Source organism: Sturnus vulgaris, chromosome 5, assembly GCF_052056855.1.
Source record: "Sturnus vulgaris isolate bStuVul1 chromosome 5, bStuVul1.hap1, whole genome shotgun sequence".
Classification (NCBI taxonomy): domain Eukaryota; kingdom Metazoa; phylum Chordata; class Aves; order Passeriformes; family Sturnidae; genus Sturnus; species Sturnus vulgaris.
In genome coordinates, this window is record NC_142247.1 from 24769706 (window position 1) to 24791375 (window position 21670).

A 21670-nucleotide genomic window follows, 5' to 3' on the forward strand; every position below is an offset into this window, starting at 1 on the left:
ACACATAAATAATGGCATCAGTCCCAGAAATACAAACAGAAACAAATATAACATCCTGCTGTTCAACACTTCTGGGGGCTGATATAGGCCACTTACTCCCTAGTTGTCCTTGCTCACCCTTTTTCCAGGATTAAAACACAGCTGTCAGAGACAGCTCCCACACTCTATTCCATGCCATTTCTTTACACTTACAAACGATTTGAAAACAGAATACAAAAGAAAACATAACACACCCTAAAAAAAAGTCTTTTTCTGAAGATCATAACTTCGTTTGCTTGGAAAATAGTGCAATTGGAGCAGTCTCCTTAGAAGAAAAATAAGAGGAGGTGACTCTGTTTCAGGAAAGTGTTCCAAAAAAATAGTGTGCTGAATATTTTGGACTGCATTCAGCCCTTCCGTTAATTCCCCAGCCACTGCCTGCCTTTGTCTGGGAGGTTGGTTAAGAAAAACGAATAGTGAGAAAACAAAAACCTCCAGCTAAAAATGGTATCACAGGTCTCTCCTGGCCTATGGTCTGGCCAATACTTTCACCTTATCATGCTGTCTAGTACAGCATGCAATTGGGAAAAATAGCATCCATTAACATAATGTGTATTAAACGCTAGGAACAGCTGACTGGCAATAATAGAAGAAGGACAAAAAACTCTTGAGCTGGTAAGGGCATTCTACAAGATGTGTCTCATCTCTCTGCATCTATGAGCTTGGATCCCCTTAAGAGGAGCCAGATGGGGAACGTGGAACCAGTTGCTGGCCTGTTCATGTTCATGTTTGCTTTGTCAGTGCACTCAGGCCAGCTTCTTACTCGCACTTTGCAATTTTTTTCATCGAGCATTTCTATTTTTGCACGTTGGTTATCACACTATTCCCCTCTTAGTTATCTCTTACATATTCTCTTACACATGGTGCAAATTCTGGGTCTGGAAGTAGCTGGAAAATGCTTAGCTTTGCTTTGTCCAATGTGGCCTCTTTGCTGAGAGCCTGACGAACACAGCCTGGGTCCAATAACACCATCTCAAACTGTAGAGACACTCAGTTAATCCTGCTTCTTCTAGCTCACTCACAGTTTGCTTTCACTCTGCTGGGTTTTATTATATTCTAACTTAAGTGCGACACCGCTCTACAATATATTTTCAGCCTACTTTTTTAAAGAAAGGAGGTTTACACAAAGATTCATTTTCAGACAAAATTAGTGGAATAACACACCTAAACATCATGACACTTGGACACACTTTCTAAAAATCATCAGCTGAGTAGACAACAGCAGCTCAAAGAAATGTCCCCACCTAAACAGAGACAGGCCAAACTGCTGAATCATGTGGCACAAGCCATCTCTCCCTCTCTGTTGGGTTATCACAGTGACTATGAATGGCGCCAGAGTCATTCTGGGGAGGAAAGAAACAATGCTATGAGAAAACTGCCTTTGTTAGTTAGCTGATCACACAAACATTTATTCTGCTTATGATTTTTTTCCTCTGATGCATTTCCAGATCTCATGTTTGCAGCTCCTGCATGAGATGTATTCTTATTTTATCTGTCTCTGGTCAATATATCTCCTTCTGTCTTCCCTGGGCTTCTGTAGACTTTATGGACTCCTTTATCTGTCACTTCATTTCAACAGTCAACAAAATCCATGGTCTGGCAACCTGTCTGTTTTGGCACACACCAGATCGAATGGAACAGGAGCACAAGCACTCTTTTTCAAGCTGTCAAAGGCACCAGGGGGAGTCAGAGCGAGTGGTACAGCAGTCTGATGTATGAGAGACTAATGGATTAAAGCAAACAACAAAATCACTGCTGTTGGATATCCTAGGACCATTACAGTGCCCAACTACAATAAATGCACAACAGGAAGATATAAGATGACTCAAAATGGAGAATTCAGGAAATTCGACCATTGATGCTTCCCCTTTCTCCTGCCACCATCCACAATAAAACCCAAAACCAAACCAGCTCTGTAGATTCTGCTTCTACCTAATTAGAAAACTAGAATAGAAAGCAATAAACTCAGAGTGTCTAGGCAATGTTAGTGCACATGCTTTTGTGTCATCCATTCTCAGTGTGAAAGCAGTGGATACCATGCTGCTGGGACACTTGCCTGGAGCAGGATGGACTTTGATCAGTACTAGAGCATTAGCTAAGTCCTTTTGAGTTCTCTTCTTGCTGGGAAATGTATCAGGTCAGGAATGAGGAAATGCCCATGGGTGAGAGGCAAGGAAGGGGCAGATGGAACCAGCCAAGGGAGTAGAATTTGTACCTCAGTGTGGAACATGGCATTACCAGTTTTCCCAAGCGAACACCTGCCTGCAGAAGCATTTTAAAACGTAGCTATGCAACACTAGGCCTGTTTTTGACCTTTATATATTATAAATTATAATGGCACTATATTATACTGTGTTATATTCAAGTACACCAAGGAGGAAAAGTAATTTTTAGCCAGCATGGTTATATTAATAGAAAACTCGTGAAAAGTACAAACTCAGTAAATGAATTTTAAGGATTGGGCTGATTTAATACTTCATAAGTGGATACTGGCAATATTGGCATATTGCCTTAGTTTTCAACGTAATAGTAGAAATGGGACAAGGCAGTGTCCTTAATCATGCATTAGAATCTCCCCTTTTTTGCTTTATGTGACGTGGAATAAGTGATTTTTTCCCCCTTGTATTATTTTCCTTCTGTACACCAATCATCTCTCGTGTAAGTCACAATTTTTCAGTGCCTTCAATCGGTAAAATCTTAACAATCTTACACGCTGTAAGGGAACGCAGCAGCTGTTCCTTCCGAGAGAAAGGGCTGTTTTTGTAACATTTCTTCCTTCCATTTCTTATCTGTCGGCGCAGCCCCGAGCGGCCCCAGCCCCGCCCCCGCTGCCCCCTCACGGCCCCGCGTGCGCACATCGGCGGCGGCGCGCGTGCGCGGCTGAGGGCCCGCCCCCCCCCGGCGGAGTCCTCCGCCGTCCCGGCGTGCCCCGCGCGCACCACAGAGCGTGGCGCCGGCCCCGCCGCTCTCCTCGGCTCGCTCCGTGCGCGCGAGGCGGCGCGGCCGCGGCGACATGGCGGGCGTGGGGCGGGCGGAGGAGCGGGAGCAGCACCTGAACGGCGAGCTGCCCCCCGAGCCCGAGGACAGGGACGGCGCGACGGGGCTGGGCGGCGAGGATGGCGCCAAGAAGAAGCGCAAGAAGAAGAAGAAGGGCAGAGCGGGCCCCGGGGGTAGGGGCCGGGCCGCACCGCGACCCTGCGCTGACGGGCCGGGCGGCGGGCAGGCACTCTGGGAAGCGGGCGCGGCGGTGGGCAGGCGTGGGTGGCTCAAGGGTCCCGGCGTGCGGGTGCGGGGCGCCGCCGAGGCCGCTGTCCCGGCCCGTGGCAGCGGTGCGGGCTAAGGGGGGATGTCTGCCACTCGGAGGGAGCTCGTGGTGGCCGGAGGATGCTGCTGCCCTTCGGCTGGGCCTGGGGATGTCCTCCCTGCTCCGGTGTGCGCAAGAGAAGCCACCGCTTCCCTCGCCCTCTCCTATGGCCCGAGGGGAGAAAGGTGTAAGACTGCTGCTGTAAAAGTCATCTCGCCTGATGGAGGCTCTGCACCCCTCCCAAGTTCTCGGAGAGAGCTGGAGCAAGTCTGGGCAAATAGCATAAAGGCGCGATGGTTTGGGTTTGTTTTCGTAGGCCATCAGTTAGCGATGATCGTGCTGTGCGTTTATAATTATCTTCTTCACGCCCATATTATCTCACAAGAGCAGGCTGCTGCTATGGGAAGAAAAATTAGTTATCCTGGCAGAAAAAAGTAATCAGAAGTGTCAGGGTAATCTACCTTTATATGCAGGTTTAATTAACAGCACCTGTCACTGTACTGTCCTACAGCCTTACACTTTGGGGCTGCTTTAACACAGAAAAAGCATGAGGTGCTCAGGTGTTTGTAGGATGAGTACAACATAATGTTTTTATAAAGTTTTGGGGGGTATTGGTTACTAACGGGGAGCTAATGTTTTACTGTAAGTCATACTTTAACTTTACAAACAGGACAAGAAACTGATAAAGAAATGGAAGGTGCTCTTGATGATGTAGCAAAACAATTGGACAAACAATCACTGGAGGAGAAAGAAAAAGATGATGATGATGATGGCAAGTATAAATTACATTTTTTCTTAACATTTCCAGTTTCAGCTTCTTCCGAGACTCCCTTTTAACAGACTGCTTACAGGTGTCTTACTTGGTTTGATTTTGGTTGGGTTTCTTTTTGGAGAGGTGAGATGCAACTATCTATACTTTCTACTTTTTGTCAACAATTTTACTGTAGCACAGGTGTATATATAAAAAAAACAGGAATACAAGCTTTGTTAAAGGTTTGTGTTTTCAAGGATCCACCTTCTGAAGGGAAATGTTAAGTTGAGACAAGGTAAGCTGTAAAATCATTCTCACTTGCATTACTATGGTCGATAGACATTTGTGTTTCAAATTTTGTCTCTTATTCTTGGCTTAAAACAAAACATATAGAGAAAATTTTAAGGGAGTGTTTTACTTAATAGATTTTAGAGTCTTTACCAATGACTTGAAATTTGCTCATCTATAATTGCAATTTGTCATTAAAATTTAATTGAGGGGAGATTAATACATAAGCAAGACACGCTTTGTGTGCTGCTTGTGCTTTGTAGCTGATTTTCTATGCAAGAATCTTGGAAGTGTCTGTATTGAAATCTAGACTGGGTCCATCTTTTCTATAGGAATATTGGATAAAGGTGCTGTTTTTCCTTTGGTTTGATGGATTGTTTTCAGCAGAAATGTATGTTCAAGAAAACACATTTCTTAAATTAGTAATTTAGTATAATTTTTCTGAATTAGCATATAAAGTTGGCTCAGCACTTTGAGCAGTCTCCTTAGAAATCTTCTTAGTTCACTTGCTGGAATTTGTCCTTCTGGAATTTCATTTTAATGAATTTGGTATGGAAGTTTTAAAAAATTAAATCAGAGTGCTGAGATGTATCAAGTAACAAATTTATCTTTGATCGTCACCAGTCTGCAGCATCAGGTTTAATGCAGGTAATTTGTGTAGAAATGTATTCTTATGGTTTGTTTTGTGGCATCTTTCAGGTTATGGAGTTGAAATTAATGCAATATGTGCTTTGCCATCGTTGCAACTTGAGGAAGAGGTATTGAGGAGGGTAGTGAAAACTGTATACAATGAAAAGAAATATTTGAAATCGTTAGAAAACTTAGAGTTCTATCTTAGGAGAAATAACAATGGTAGTTGCAGATCAAATGCTATGCTCTATTATCCTTTTTACAGTATTAGCAATTGTATTGCAGTATTAGAAAGCATAAAAAAATGAAGTGATGATGTGACTGAATTAATAATCTTTTTTTCCACATGTGAGAGTTGGATGTGTTTTTAGTAAAACTGATACTTTTGCAGAAAAATTAAAACTAATTAAAGTTTTCTGAAGATAGCTGTGTTCTTGCCTATACTGGTTCTCACTATTTGCCATCTTAATTGTGTAGTTTCAGAATTGTTTAAGACATTCTGCATTAGATTAAAATCAATAACATACATATCCCTTTTTTCTTTTTTTTTCCTCTTGATAAGCCTGTAACTAAGTGGCCTCAAAAAGGAGACTATAACTTTTGAACTCTAGGAGAGATTAGGAAGTGCTCTTTGGATTTCCTTTGCCATGTTAAAATACGGTAATCTGTAACATTTTTGCATCATACCGTGCTAGGTTATTAAATGGCTATGCCAAAATTATATAAGGTTGGACTTCTGTTTTACAAAGATTGGAAATTGCTTTACTGGTGACAGTTTTTTTTTTCCTTAGCAGCTGAATAACCTGAAGACAAACAGATTATTGGTCAGATGCAGTAGTTATGTTTCTGGCAGCACAGTTAGTCTGCAGCAATCTTCAAGGGCGTGAAAGCATAGACAGGGTTAGTTTGGCTTGCAGTTGGCAGTTTCATGTGCAGTGATGTATGAAAAAGCTACAATATGCAGATAGCAACAGCAACAATATTTAAGAGGTGCTGGGGTTTTTTTCTCTTCAGTTTAGGCCTAGCCTTTGAGAAAAAAAAAAAAAGAAAAAATCACTTGGTGAATGAACCTGAGTATGTCTAATTTCTTTATGAGTGGTTTGGGCACTGCTCAAGGTCAAGACAAATGTGACAAAGTTACCACATTTTAAAGAAATTTATATGCTCTGGTAAGGATTTTTGGTTGCCTATGAAGTACAGATTGATGAAGGATCTGGTAGGTTTGGACTGTGTTATAGATACAAAGTATTTATATTTGCAGTCTTTTTACAGAAACTTAATTTAAGATGCTTAATGCCAAAATGAGCTGGGGGGGACAGGAGCGACATTTCTGAAATTTACCCCAGCTGCAGGATTACAGCACTCATCATGGCATAAAATTGCCGATGATATTGACCATCATGAGAGGCTTGAAATCTAGTGACTGGAGCAGCTGGTCAATGTTTGAGTTTGGTTTTGTTTGATTCTAGAAGTTCTTTTGATTTTACTTCTTCCTGTAGTTGAAAATGTTCTGCGTGTAGATGACTAGTACTTGTCTACTTTGAAAAGAATGTGTTTAGGACCAGAAGGTTTAGGTAGCTGATAGCACCTGAGATATTGAGTATGAAGTAAGTAGGCATTAGATGTAGTCAAATGTGAAGTCTGCAGGGTTGTTGTTATCTCCCAAATGTGACTGTAATTAGTGTGGCTGATCCTTGGTGCTTACCTGCTGTGCTCCCCACAAACCTCCCACTGGTGTCGATTCATAGTTTGGTGTTGGAAGGGACCTTTAAAGGTCATCTGGTCCAAGTCCCTGCAGTGGGCTGGGACATCTTCAGCTAGATCACATTTCTCAAAGCACCATTCAGCCTGACCCTGACTGTTTCCAGGGATGGGGCATCTTCCACCTCTCTGGGAAACCTGTTCCAGTGTTTGACCACCCTTATATCTCCCACATTCAGTGGTTTTGCTGTGTGTTGTTTGTGACCTTCCCTGTTATCTCAAGATTAAACCTATTCTGGCTTAGAGTGCTGTCGTCTTTATTTCTTTGGGATCTTTATCTTTCAAGATGCAGCAAGTTCTTCTAGCTGAAGCATCAGAAGATGGGGTGGAAGCAGTAGTTTCTAGCTTTTTGTTAGCTGTTTTGTCTAATACAGTTCTCTGTCTCGTGTCCTTCAACAATTCCAGGCATCTATTTGCCTGAATTGAGAACAGAAGAATATGAGGTAGGACTTCCTGAAAATGCTTTACCTGAGCTCTCTTTTTTCCTCTGTTTGGTTGTAAGTTTGTTGTCAACTTTCAAAACTGTTTACTTAGATCTGTTTGGTGTAGGGAATGAAAATGCTGATGCTTTGGTGGCAGCTTCTGGATGTTGTCTTTTAATCCATTAAATTCTGGTGTGAGAGAAGCGTTTCCAGATAGACCAGATGATTTTATGTTTTATTCAAACTTCTTTGGACTTTTAAAAATTATTTAATGTTCAGCTGAGCATTTTCTTTCCTATAGATGGTGAGGGTGAAGGAGATGGAGCAACTGGGAAAAAGAAGAAGAAGAAGAAAAAGAAGAAGGGACGTAGGTATCAAGTACAAAAATACAGACTGTTAATACTTGGTATTAAGTGTGTTCTTGCAGCTGAAACAAATTTAGGGGTGCAGTTTGTGTTTGTAGGCTGTCTGGCTAACTTGTCTTCCTTCTGGTATCCCTGCAAGCCATTGAAGGCATTCGCTGGCCTTGAGCATTGGGTAAATAAAGCCTTATGAGGACATTGTGATACAATGTTGTCTTGGTAGAAGCCCAGATTCCAGTTGAGGGGGTCTTAAATAGCTTTTGCTGTTTATCTTTTATGGTTGAAATAAGATGGTTAGTATTTCCAGAGTCCCATGTGTAACTTTCTTAAATTATACTCAACAGCTAAGGTCCAGACAGATCCACCTTCTATTCCAATATGTGATCTGTTTCCCAGCAATGTATTCCCAAAGGGAGAAGAATGTGAATATCCACCAACACAAGATGGGTGAGTGTTTTAAGCTTAAGAAATAAATGCTTTCATTTTGATGTGCTGAAAAAAATATTAACGTACAATTAAATGGACAAAGTGAGTAATGTGCTTTAAGTTTTGTCCTTTTTTTCTTTAACTGGATTATCCAGGAACTCTGAACACAGATCTTCAGGCCAGAAATGTTTGTCTTCCCTACCCTTTTAATTAAAGTGTAGCTAGTATGAGCGGAATTGCCATGAGGCAGGGGGCCCTTGAGACCCAGGGTACCAACAGAATTTCGGTAGGCAGCTTGTAAGAAAAACATTGTCTGAATTAGAAGTGAGTGAAGGTTTAAAATTCAGGGAGACGAGACACTATTATGCAGCAGTTTTGTGACCATTGAGATGTCAACTTTTTGTTACTTTTTTTTTGGTAGAAACATGTCAGTCTCTCCATTTAATTTAAAAGCCTACATGGTTTATTCTGTACTTTACTTCTCTCTCTTGGAATCAATATATAGTTAATGTAACCTCACCTGTTTTTGTAACTCACAGTGATGTGGGAATAATGTGCAATTGCACTAAATGAGCAACAGCTTCCAGTAGTTCTAACGATCTGCATCCTTATGTTTTTATGGGAGACTACCATTTCTTTATGCATTGTTAGAAACTAGGGAATACCAACTTGAACGAGTTTTCCTGATTTTTCTTTTTTCCTATGTGAAATGTTGTGGAATGTCATATTTTACCTGGGAGAGACACAGGATGTGTGGTATAGAATTAGCTTGAATTGTATGCAGACTTGAATGAAAAGACCAAGTATTACTGAAAACTGTGAAACTTCCCAGGAAGTATTGAATCAAAGCTCTGAAAAAATAGTTTAAACCAAAGAGAGAGAGAGTAGGTAAATATTGGTATGCCTGAAAGCATTGTGTAGTTTTCAGTGACTTCTTCCGAATGAAATTACTTTGAAATGTTGTGGGGTTTTTTTTGGTTATTTAAAGTCAATGCCTGTTTCTCATAGAATGTAAGAAAAATGGCTAAGAGTCCAGTACACCTTATAAATTGTGTTCAGAAAATATGGTTTCATTTCTATGAGGTGAAAATTTGTTTTTAAGGAAGCTTTTTCTTTTTCAGTTTTTCAATTTGAACACAAGGTGTACTCTTATTTATTTATAAATTACTGCCATGTTTGCATGCACAAAATCAGCACGCTAGTGAAGAGCTTGCACAGGATAGTTCTGACAGGCTGATCCAGGAGTGATTTTTTTAATATTTAAGAGTTAATCATGTAACTTGTGCCATGTTCATAAGATTATGATTTAAGTAAACCAGGAAATTTGATAATAAACAGCTTAAGCATGTACATAGTTTATTAATAAATAACACTATTTTTTCACCTCTCGTACATATTGAGCTCTTGAAGATGAAAATATTTGCTCTGGTTTAACTACTATTTATTGAAGGAGAAAAAAAGGACAAAAGCCATAAAAACAAACCTCCTTCCATAAAAGGATTTAAGTGGGGCGTCTTTTCTGTACCGTGATGTTCTGCTATGGAGGAAGAATATACACTTCTGAGGAACTTGAAATAGTTTCCTCATGTAATGTACTTAAGCAAAAATGTGATTAGAATTCTTCCTAATTTAAATCTTAATGTGCTAGTTAAGTATTTCCTAATATAAGCAACTACTTAAGTTAGTAGCTGACTTTAATGCCAAGATGTTTCATATTCTGAGTAATAGCTTCATTTTATATGTTGGTGGAGCATTTTTGTGCCATGTCTTGTTCATGCTGAGGTCAGTAGAGTTTTGTCTTAGATTTTTTTTTTTAAGAGTTGCACTTCTATTCTTAACTGTTGATGTCATGTGCTTTCTAAAGTTACCTCTTGTCAACCTACAATTGTGTATTTTGTGTGAGAAGTTCAACTAGAGGTGGGTGTCTTTAAATTTCAGCAAAAAAAAAACCCAACCAGATAATCAATACTTCATAGACAATGGACTAACAGGTTTAACATTTTTATATCTCTAGGGTTTTTTTGGTTTGTTTTTTTTTTTTTTTTAAGCTTATGTTTTTTCTTGAAGATGTGGGAATTTGAAATGATACAACCGGGAGGGCAGAAAATAAATGAGCAATATTTCATGATACACCAGTTTTGTTTAAATAGAATTAAGTAATTCTTGACCCTGCCTACTTGTTTCTGCCTCTGTGCTGTTACAGAGTCACAGACTGGTTTGCTTTGGAAGGTACCTTGAAGATCAGCTAGTTCCAACCCCTCTGCCATGGGCAGGGACACCTTCAACAACTTCTCTGGGCAACCCGTTCCACTGCCATAACACCCTCACAGCAAAGGATTTCTCCCTAGCTTCTAATCTAAGCTGACCTTTCAGTTTATAGCCATTACCCCTTGCTTTGTCACTACATGACCTTGGGAAAAAACTCTTCCTTTTAGGTTCTGGAAGATGCTATAGGGTCTCCTCAGAGCCTTCTCTTTTCCAGGCTGAACGGAGGCCTCTACTCTTCTCAGCCTGTCTTTGTAGGAGTGTCATCATCTTCATGGCCCTCCTCTGCACTCACTGAAACAGCTCCACATCTTTATGTTGAGGGCCCCAGAGCTGAATGTAGTTCTCCAGGTAGGGTCTCGGAAGAACGGAGTAGAGGGACAGAATCACCATCCTTGACCTGCTGGCCACGCTGCTTTTGTTGCAGCTCAATGTATGATTTGGCTTTCTGGGCTGTGAGTGTGCATTGCTGGGTCATGTGGAGCTTCTTTCCAAATCCTTTTCCTTGGAGCTGCTCTCAATCCATTCTTCACCCAGCCTGTATTTGTGATGGGACTGTCCTGACCCAGGGGGGAGAACCTTGCACCTGGCCTTGTTGAACTTCATGAGGTTGACACAGGCCCACCTTTCAAGCCTATACTGGTCCCTCTCGATGGCATCCCTTCCCTCCAGCATGACTGGATTATCTCAGTGAAGATAATCTGGGGAAATTATTTGCTGGAGTTCTTTGATCACTAGAATCTAGTTTAGAGTGTGATCCTGTAAAGATTTGTACTAGTTAAAACTGCAGGCCGTGGAGTGAAAAGCTGGACTAAATAGTTTGGATCAGGAGTTGAATTTCTTCAACTGACATGTGGAAGGCAGCACATTAGGAAACTGACAAAAGCTTGTTAGCTCATATATCTGTTGGAGTACTTGATGTTTGGTGTGAGGCCTTCGTCTGACCAACTGATTTTTCATGTGTCCTGAAGTGCTTAGGCCTTAGCAGAAATTCTTGTTGCCTCCCTTCCTGAGCTCCCAGGTGACAGGAATGCAGCTTTGTCAGCAAAATGCTTTGGGTCTGATAGAATGTTTTTACATGTAGAGGCTGTTCTGTCCCCCCGTTGACTTGCATGAGGTGACTATATGCTGAAATACAGTGAGACAGAGTGAGGATGGCTTCCTGCCAGTTTGCTGGAGTTTGCACTCAAGTCTGTGACAGATGGCAGAGCAGCTGCCCAGACTCTGTCAGCAGTTCTTGCTACCAAGGAGTGTTCGCTGCTGGAATCCAGAACAGTCTGAAAGGATCCTTGAGTCTCTGTCCACAATGTTTTTCTGCAGTGCACCTTTTCCATCTTCAATGACTACTGTGCTGGCAGAAGTCCAGTTTTCTAGTGGCAGTATGGGGGCCAGGTGTTGCAGCCCATTACTTTCTTTTTTTGGTAAAATTTGCCAGATTGAGGCAAATTATAAGAGTAGTATGTGTGATGCTTGTTATTGGAGCAATAAGACTGCTCAGAAAGGTAACTGTGGGATTTCTCCTTTGCACTTTCATCTGAAAAGCAGCAGAAAGTTCAATGGAAATAAGAAAAAGGGTCTCAAAATATTTTGCATCCTCTGATCGTCCTGAGAAAGATTTTTGGAATAGCCTGTTATCCCTCTTTATATTTTCAATTCTTTTGCAGTACTCAGTATACATATACATATTTATAAATTTTTATATAAGTATATATTCTTAGTTCAAAATGCAGCAAAACTGCAGGACATAGACTCTGGTTCACTTGTGCCTCCTTTTTGGCTGTATAGAAAACTCCCAAAATGGATCTAAGTTACATGTCTATGAAACAGGTAAAATGCTACACCTTTGGATTTCAAAATCCTTTACACTCTGTGTACTCAGTTGTTTGCTTAGAATCAACTCATTTGCATTAATTTCTAAATTTGAAAACCAATGTATTTCTGCGTCTTTGGTCCCTCTTGTCCACCACACATTTTCTTTTAAGACCCACCTGCCAGCATGTGTAGCTATGTATCGTTCTTAGTAGTTTTTGTCATGTATAGCACGTACGGAGTTCTTTGAGTCATCACTAGGGTTTTTTGAATTATTAGGTGACTGCAGCTTCACCATTTGAAGGGTTGTCTCGACTTTGTAGTCAGAGTAGTCTTCTGGCTAAGTTCTGATGGTTGTTGACGTACTTAAATTATGTTTTTATTTGTTTGCTTTTATGGAACCTTAGTTGCATTGGATTTTCGTATAATGCAAAATATATTCAAAGCTAATCTTATACTTAGTCCTGTATTAAAAAAAATATTTGTGTATTTGTTCTGTGAACCTACCAAAGAGCCACAATGAGTCGTGCTCTCTGTAACAAATGTTAATTCACCATCCAGCCCATTTAGAAAGTAACATACTGTCATGTGTCATAGTTACCATGCAGTGTGTTAGGTGTTATTAGCTAAATATTCTGAGCATGAATGAAAATAATACTGGAACTGCAAGCTCTAATATTTTGAAGATGCATTATTGTCTGTATCAGCAACAGTTTCTGGGCCAAGCAGCCACACTACAGTGCTGAGGTTCATCTTTATACAAGAACAATGCTGTCTGAATGAATAAGATTGTGAAAAAATAAACTTTTTGCTTGAGTAGGGCCTATTGCAGTTTTTTGCCGTGCTAAACTTAAGATGGATTTGGAGGCACTAATACGAATTTTATATGCCTGTTCTGTCTCTTTGAAAACTTGGGCATCTGTCAAGCACCCTGCTTGTCTGGGCCTTTGGTAGGATGTTTTTACCTTTCACAGCTCCTAGTCTGTGGTACTGATAGATTTTTATTTTTTTTTTTTTTAATAGGCTTCCTTTATTCAGAAAATTGTATAAATCAAGATCTTTTTTGTTAGACAAGGGAATGTAGACTTGATGGGTTAATAAACGCTTCACAGGCTTTAGACAGAAGTTGTAATGACTGCTGTGATTATAGTAACTTGTTTGAAACATTTCCTTTATTTTCAAGGCGAACTGCTGCTTGGAGAATAACTAGTGAAGAAAAGAAAGCACTAGACCAAGCCAGTGAGGAAGTCTGGAATGATTTTCGAGAGGCTGCAGAGGCACACAGACAAGTGAGGAAATACGTTATGAGCTGGATAAAACCTGGAATGACAATGATAGAAATCTGGTGAGGACACACATCTTCTGGAAGACCTCTGCTGTAGATTTTTCTTCATTTGTCAGAGGGGGAGAGATTTAGTCTCAGTTTTGTGTGCTTAATTCACTGTGTAATGAGTACTGGGGAAATTTGTGTTTGAAGTACACAAGCAGTGTTGCCAATTACGTCCTTTAAGTTTCCTCTTGTATTTTTAGCTTATGCAGCTTTACAGAGCCTGGGATTATACTGAATTTTAAACTAAGCTTTCCAAGATGTTAATTTACTTTGATTATATGCTTCATTTAGATTTCAGTGCCTTTGCTACTCTGCAGCAGTGCTGGGAGAAGCAACAATAGCAGTAGCACTGCTGCTGCTTGCCAGAATTGTCATGAAATGCCATGTGGACAGTGCAGGTGCAATCTGTGCCTGGGACTGGGCAAAGGCATAAAATCAGCATGGCTGTGTGTTCAGTCCAGGGCAGGAAGGTTTGGACTATGTTTAGTCTTCACTGACTGACTGATGTTTCTGGTGGAAACACAGTGGGGTTTTTTGTTATTCTCAGTTAGTAAGAAATAACTGAGCAAATGGATTCAGATGAAGGTGAATTTGATTAAGTTTAAAGAAATAATTAGCCTGGACTGATTTTTGTGACTCTTCCAACTATTACTTTTTCTGTCCTTCAGTTTTATCTAGATTGAATGTCTACTGTCCAAGTACTGCACTGATCCAGAACAGTTTAGCTTCCAAAATCAGGTGCTTTCAGCCTGGTGTGACTGAGGACTGTGCTGACAAGAGTAGGATAGTAAGAAAGCTAATGAGAGCTGATCCCCAAGGTAACTGTGCAAGGATAACAGAAAGACATAATATACCATGAGAGAAAGTAGAAGAAAGGCAGCTCACTAGTCTGGGTGAAAACAAATCTGTCGTAGTGAATTACATGGCTTGACTGTGTTTAAAGCAGTCATTCTCTCAAAACATGACTATTCTTCCTAAAGTACCTCAGACTATGGGGCCTTGCTGATGAAAATATGCTCTCTTTTTTCATATTTCTCTGGCTTTCTTAAAATCAGAGTTTGGTGCACTGCAGTGAGCTGCAGTTTGCCTCATTCACTGACACTGAAGGAGAATGCACCGGTGGACATGTATTTGTAATAGCTAGCAGTTTGAGATTAGACAAAACGAATAAACAAATGCTAGTCTCATAAGGTTTTATTTTGTCATAGTTATCACTCATTTTTTTTAAGAAGGTCCTTTTATAATCAAAATATTTTTATAAATAAGAGGCTTTACTTCCTTTTTTCCACCTCCTTTTAAAACACAATAATTTTAAAGAATGTATTTAATTTGGCTAAACTTTGGTTGTCTAACCTCTGCTTGTTAGGAAGAATGGATTAAGTGTAGCTTGTAAGGATAAATATTTTAAACTTAGATTAAAAACAATAGAGGAGTCTTTTTTGCCCAAGAAGGGGTAGAGGAAACAATACAAAGAACAGAGGATTGTTGTGTTGTGGCTGTGTTTTTCAGCCTAAGGTTGTCTGTCTACTTAGCATACAAATAGTTTGATTTGACATAAAAACATCTGCTTTAATATTTTTCTGAGGTTCTGTTCTTGCATTGATTTATTTGAAGTCATGATAAGAAATACTAATGACAACTGTCCTATTTTTTTTTTGTTCTCTCTCCCCTCTGCCTTTTAGTGAAAAACTAGAAGACTGCTCACGTAAGCTGATAAAGGAAAATGGTTTAAATGCAGGTCTTGCATTTCCTACGGGGTGTTCTCTGAATAATTGTGCTGCCCACTACACTCCCAATGCTGGAGATCCAACAGTCCTGCAATACAATGATATTTGCAAAATAGATTTTGGAACACATATTAGTGGTTAGTTTTCGTTTATTAATTAAAACTTTGAGAATGTTCTTCAATGCAAATACTATGAAGCTAACTAACTCCTGCTGATTTCAGGTCGTATTATTGACTGTGCTTTTACAGTCACGTTCAATCCAAAGTATGACAGACTATTGCAAGCTGTAAAGGACGCCACAAATACTGGAATAAAGGTATGATGATTATGTAAGTAATTTACAAAGTCTTTTTCAGTGAATGTTGTGATTATTTTCCATTTATATTTGCACTTCATTTTCAGTGTGCTGGAATAGATGTACGTCTCTGTGATGTGGGAGAGGCCATACAAGAAGTTATGGAGTCTTATGAAGTTGAAATTGATGGCAAAACATACCAAGGCAAGTTCTTTTCTTTATATAGGGATAGTTGTTTTAGAAGTGTGTACCTGTATGTAGATTTGTACAAATATTAATCTTGACGTAGGATATTGAAAAGACTTTTCTTCTAGAAGTATGGTATGAGTCTTTTATAAACATGTGTTTACATCTGGCTTGCTTTTCCTTTGGAGAAATGTTCTTGGCTTATCCTTCCAAGTATTGTATCTCTAACAGATAAGATGAATGCTAAACAACAGTTTTGAATTGTAATTTGATACTTGCTGTTTGGCTTTATTAATTAGGTTATATTACTGTTGGAGTTGCTGCTCTTTAATAATGAAGCCTTTCTAAAGCATACAAAACTAACTTGTGTCTTGGCTGGTGTTTGTACAAGATGTGTGGATAGTTCTGTGTTTGGTTCATCTACAATATGACAACTCACTATTGTACTTTTATATGGGGTAACAAATCAAATTGCCTTAAAGGGGTTACCATTTGTTAGGAAATTGCCTGTAATATTAATGTTTTCTTCCAAAGTGAAGCCAATTCGCAATTTGAATGGGCACTCCATTGGGCCATATAGGATACATGCAGGAAAAACAGTACCCATTGTGAAAGGAGGAGAAGCCACAAGAATGGAGGTAAGTTGAGTTTTTCATTCTTTCTGTTAAATTGTATCATTGCAAGAATAGCATTTCATGTGCACTTTCAGTTTGTAGTTTTTGTGATCCTGGTGAATAATTGCAGTGGAATAACTGCTGTACTTTGTAATGCTCCTGTACAGGAGTAGTTTTGTCTCAATGCCTTCTTCATTTTAGCCTGGAATGTTCAGGTATCTACAACTTTCTGAAATTGAAGCATTGGAACCCTGCTATTTAAAAAACAAGCCACCAAACAAAAGAAAAAGAAGAAACCCACCACTGGTCAAATCTGAATGCCGTAGTAATATTTACTGAAACTCCTGCATATTTATCTCTGTGTGTATATGTTATTAAATGGAGTGATGGAATGTTGCATTTAGGAGCATGGAAAAGGACAGGAATTCATACTTAGGGGTGAACTGGAATTCAGGAAATCAGACTTTTCCTGAATGACTTGCAGGTTATTCATTCTCCTTGTTTGTTTCTTCTGTAGTGAAATCTTCTCTCACTCAGGTAGTTCTTGATAAATAACATCCATAGTGTAGTTTTGGATAACTTTTTGTGAGTACTGTTAGATATAGTATTTTTTTGGAAAACCATCCAGTGCAGTTTTTCTCTGCAGATGCAAAATAATTAAGTGAATTTGTCTTTAATGTGAGCGGCCAGTTGAAAAATGTTGTTTGGATAGTGTTCTGGAGCAGGGGAAGGGCAATGGCTGTACATGATGTGACAAAATAGCAGTTGGGAAGGCAGTATTCAAACATGGAACCTGAGATTTATAATTTTCACTCAAGCTCTTGTTCTAATGAGATAAGATTTATTAGAAGATGGGTGATGAGACAGGAAGCTTTCAATTTCATTCTAAGCCTCATCATTAATGATCACCAGTAGGTCTGTCAGGATAGATAAGACTTGTAAGAGCTGAATAGGCACAAGTGTGGTCTGGACAGGGCTGTTTTTTGAGGTAGCCTCACTGTCATCACCCAAAACTTGCATCATAGTTGTTGACCTATGATGTGCACAAAAAGACAAAGTTTTAACTATCATCTTATCTATAAGACTGTGCAGAGGGACTGAGAGTATTGGAAAAGAAAGAAAAACTTGTGTGTTCTCAGTTTGACTTAGTTAATGGTTTGGTTTTGGGGAGAAGACTTTTTTTAATTTCTTCAGCTTCTGTAGGTTACTTAGGACACAATCCTGTACCATTAAACACAGTGAGCTTGGCAATGAAGAATGTGGAGCATAGCCAAGGTCTTACTGTACTGTGCTAATTATAGTATCAAACTACAATCCAGTGAGATTTTTGTGACTAACAGAGCCTCTGATGATCCTTATTCAGAAAAAGTGGGTGTTAAGTAAATCTTGTGGTGGCATTGTGTGGGGGTTTTTGAGGGTTTGTGTTTTTTTAATGAGTTAGTTGAATATTCAGAGACATCTTCAAGACTTCATCTTGAATTTAAAGCCTGTGTTACTGCTTTTCATATGGCTTTTGGGCTTGTGACTTTAAAAGTAGCTTAATAAAATAAACAGTGCAACTCAATGTGTCGCTCAGTGTTTGATGCCCTGGCCTATTAAGTCTCTGTCACAGTCCTGCTGTTAAGGATGTGTCAATGCACTTGGCAGAAATTAGTTTGTATAATGGCATTTCAGTATTTTCTTGGCTAGAATTTTGATAATGCCCTTGCAGATATATATCACCTTCATTTCTTGAAGAAATTCATCTTGTGGAATGGAAATGAGCAGGTTAAGGGTATATACTAGCACCTGTTACCAGAAAATTCTTGCAGAAATTGGGCAGAAAAGTTCATCGGTGCAGTAAGTGTCTGTAATCAACATCTGTTTGCTATGTCTGAACTATACATTTCCTAGGATTTATATCTGAATAGCACAGGAGAAGTACTTCCAATTAGCAAATGTAGTTTCTTAGCTATGTTAGATGTATGCCTTGACAATGTGTTAACTGCAAGGACTTTGAGAAATTGTGACTAGAAACATGCTGATGCTTCTGGCTTGAACTGAAATGGTACTAATATAAATAGTTGATGATTTGGAGAAACCCGTAACTCTAATGTGTGAAATCTCCATGCTGAATTTTTTTCTACGTTGATTTGGTGATTGAATCTATTCCTATTTATGACTTGTATTCAGAATTTGTAATACTGAGATATTGTATCAGAATGACACAATGTGACATCTTCATATTGCAACATGTTCCTTTTTTCTCTCCTTAGGAAGGTGAAGTGTATGCTATAGAAACCTTTGGTAGCACAGGAAAAGGTGTTGTTCATGATGATATGGAGTGTTCTCATTATATGAAGAACTTTGATGTCGGCCATGTGCCAATAAGGTGGGATTTTGCTGGTGTATTTTGATAGAGCTACCACACCCTTGGGATTCAAATTTGATACAATGCATGTTCTTTACTTATTAAAAAGACTGTCAGAGGACTTAAAGGGCAGTACTAGCAATATTGTTACAAAATACACTCCAATTGTTAATGTGGAAAAACATGGAATTATTTCTGAGAAACTGAAAATGGAGAATATCTTTTCAGAATTCTATAATTTTTTTTAAGAATCTTACTACTGTTATTCTTTTTCATGATTAGTACTATATATCTTTTATTTGTGCATTCACCCATGTATTAGATATATAGTGGGGTTTTTTAGTCAATATCTATACTGTGGTTGTGTGCCACAATCTTTGTCTTACTGCTGTTCCTAGAATCTGTTAAGCTATTCACACTGTCTCTTTTATTTTATGGTTATTTTGAGTTTTGAGTTGTTTAGTGCATTGCTATAAAAGGAAGAAATTACTAATTTTTAGTTTCACTGGGTTTTCATTTTGGCATTTCTAGGAGTGCAGCATATTTTCTGAAGCAAAGTCTACTCTGGTCAGAAACATGACAGGCAGACATGCTTTTCTCTATAGCGTGTACTAGGAATGTGAGAGAGGAAGGGAAGAATTAGACTAAAGATTGCAAAGGATCTGCTTGACTGCAAATAAGCTTAGTCTTAGTAGATCTATAAATACATGTTTTTTATGCCTGTATATTGTAAGAAGTATGAATAAAAAGCTTACTGAGTATTTGATTCCAGAAGTGAGAACTCAGCATTTTAAACCACCAAGCTTCTGCCAAAATTAGTTCAGATTACAAACCACTCTGGATCAGGAATAATTCTGTTTTTCTTTATAAAATGAAATGTCCTTTTATTTTTTTAGGAGTAAGATTGCTGTCCCTATGTTTAGTTTAGCTTGCAGATAGGTTCTGTTTTGAAGGGTATCTATTTGCAGGAGGAGAGTGCACATTATTTTCTGAAGAGAACATGTGATTGATGTAGAAAGACATCCCAAGTCTAGGCAGTCTGAAAAGACCTTGCAGTCTAACCTAATTCTTAATTGGTGTGTTTTATTTCTGTAGTGAATGCATGCTGGTGATACCTCTTTCTTCTCCAACATATTCTTGTTTGTTTTTTTCCTTCAAGGCTTCCAAGAGCAAAACATTTGCTAAACGTTATCAATGAAAACTTTGGTACTCTTGCCTTCTGCCGCCGGTGGCTGGATCGCCTGGGGGAGAGCAAATACCTGATGGCGCTGAAGAACCTGTGCGACCTGGGCATCGTGGATCCGTACCCGCCCCTGTGTGACATCAAGGGCTCCTACACGGCGCAGTTCGAGCACACCATCCTGCTGCGCCCCACCTGCAAGGAGGTCGTCAGCAGGGGAGACGACTACTAACTCAGAGCCACCTCAGCACCTTTATACTCTAGGCTTTCTTGGAATATACTATACCAGAATTAATTTGCAACACATTGTCTGTTTTAACAGTGGACTGATGTTAATACTTTCCATATTTGGAAAGGAAGGAATTTAATCTAAGGCAAGTCTTCTAATTGTAACTAACCATGGAAAAAGCTTTCAGGCCTTTAGAAATACTTCAAAAGTTACTTATTTTTTCTGTTCAGGGAAATATGTGCTATAAAGCTCAATTTTTAGTTTGGAATGAGTTATACATTTTGTTCTGAACATTTATGATAAAAGATGCTTTTCAAATATTTATATGACCATATTCCTACTTGAATGCTTTGAATGACTACACCTGATTTCTGCGCCCCAGTCCTCTGATATTGCCTTTTAAACTTCCTGAAATCCATTTTGTAAAAAATAAAGATAAATTTTCAAATCTGAAAATATATATACTTTTTAGAAGTCTGGTTATGATTCTGGTCAGGAGTCCACTGGGAAACTGCTCTATTAAATATTTTACAAACTTGATTTGCCATTTCTTGTCTTGAAACTGGACCTTGTCTTACCCTTCGTATGACACTTGGCCTTTCATGCTTGTTTAAATAGTCTTGTCAGCGGTGGGATACAGGGCAAGAAGTTATCAACACTGTACAGGACAAAGTGTGACAACTACAGTAAAGGTGTGTGGCAAAAGTTTTAAGTGTGCTAGTCTTTCAGCTGTATTAGAACATGACACCAATGCAGCTGGTGGTCTCTGCTGCTGGTGGCATCAACATGCAGCTTCGGGATGAAGTCAACTCAGATTTAGTGTTACGTGCCTACATAATCTTTGCCATTGGCATGCCCTCTTGCACAGAGTCAAATTTCATGTGATTTCCTGTCTTTTTAAAGTTCACATTTCATTGCACAAGTGGTGGGGACAAGGAAAACTTTTTGAGTGTTAAATATTTTTTTTGAGTGTTAAAAGTTACTTCATGTAGGCAAAATAATCTGGAGTATTTGATGGTTTTTTGACATAAAAAGTCATCTGACTTACTGCTGCTGCAGTGAAATCTAACTGTTGAATCTCATTTGTAAAGGTAAACTAAATCCCGTGGCTCTGCAGGCCTATATGCAATATGTGTTCCAATGCTGTATCTTTACCTCATTACTTGCATATTAAAATTTTCAATAGTTACTGGTGATAAAAATGACAGCTCTGTTAATAGGTCAGTAATAGTGCCTTAAACATAAATACTTAGGAAACAGACACTTCACCTGCTCCTTTATAGTCACAGCCTGTCTCTGTAGAAGTGTCCATATTAATACTTAGAAATATCAGTTCTTTTCTCCTCTGTCTTTGGGTAAAATCTGATTTGTTTTGTCCTTTCAAACTTGATAATGTGAGCTGCAGTTTACAGGGGCGCAGTGTCATGTACTGCTTACAGTTTAACAGACACTGGTGGGGTTTTTTCCTAATTACAAGGATTTTTTTAAACTGAGTACTGTTTAAACTTGCAGAAATGGATGAAATGGGCTACCGAAATGTGTGTTTCTGCTGTTGCTGTTTGGGAATCTTGGCATCCCAGCAATGAATTTTAATTTATGCAGCTGTGTGGTTATGTGTGTCTCAGCTTCCCAAGAAGCAGTAGCCAGTGTAGGTGCTTGTGCATTGCAAAGTGAAAGCTGGCACTTGAAAGATTCTGTGGTG

At 39.1% G+C, this 21670-nt stretch overlaps 1 protein-coding gene across 1 annotated transcript; it reads left to right on the plus strand.

The window, feature by feature from the left end:
• The first annotated feature begins 2944 nt into the window (after positions 1–2944).
• On the plus strand, positions 2945–20508 carry METAP2 (methionyl aminopeptidase 2). Its single transcript, XM_014889415.2, has 11 exons — positions 2945–3209; positions 4014–4115; positions 7497–7562; positions 7902–8004; positions 13241–13402; positions 15070–15251; positions 15336–15430; positions 15517–15613; positions 16130–16233; positions 18465–18580; positions 19719–20508. Exons 1-11 carry the CDS (start codon positions 3053–3055, stop codon positions 19969–19971), a joined length of 1437 nt encoding a protein of 478 aa, XP_014744901.1. The 5' UTR covers positions 2945–3052; the 3' UTR covers positions 19972–20508.
• Positions 20509–21670: the final 1162 nt, after the last annotated feature.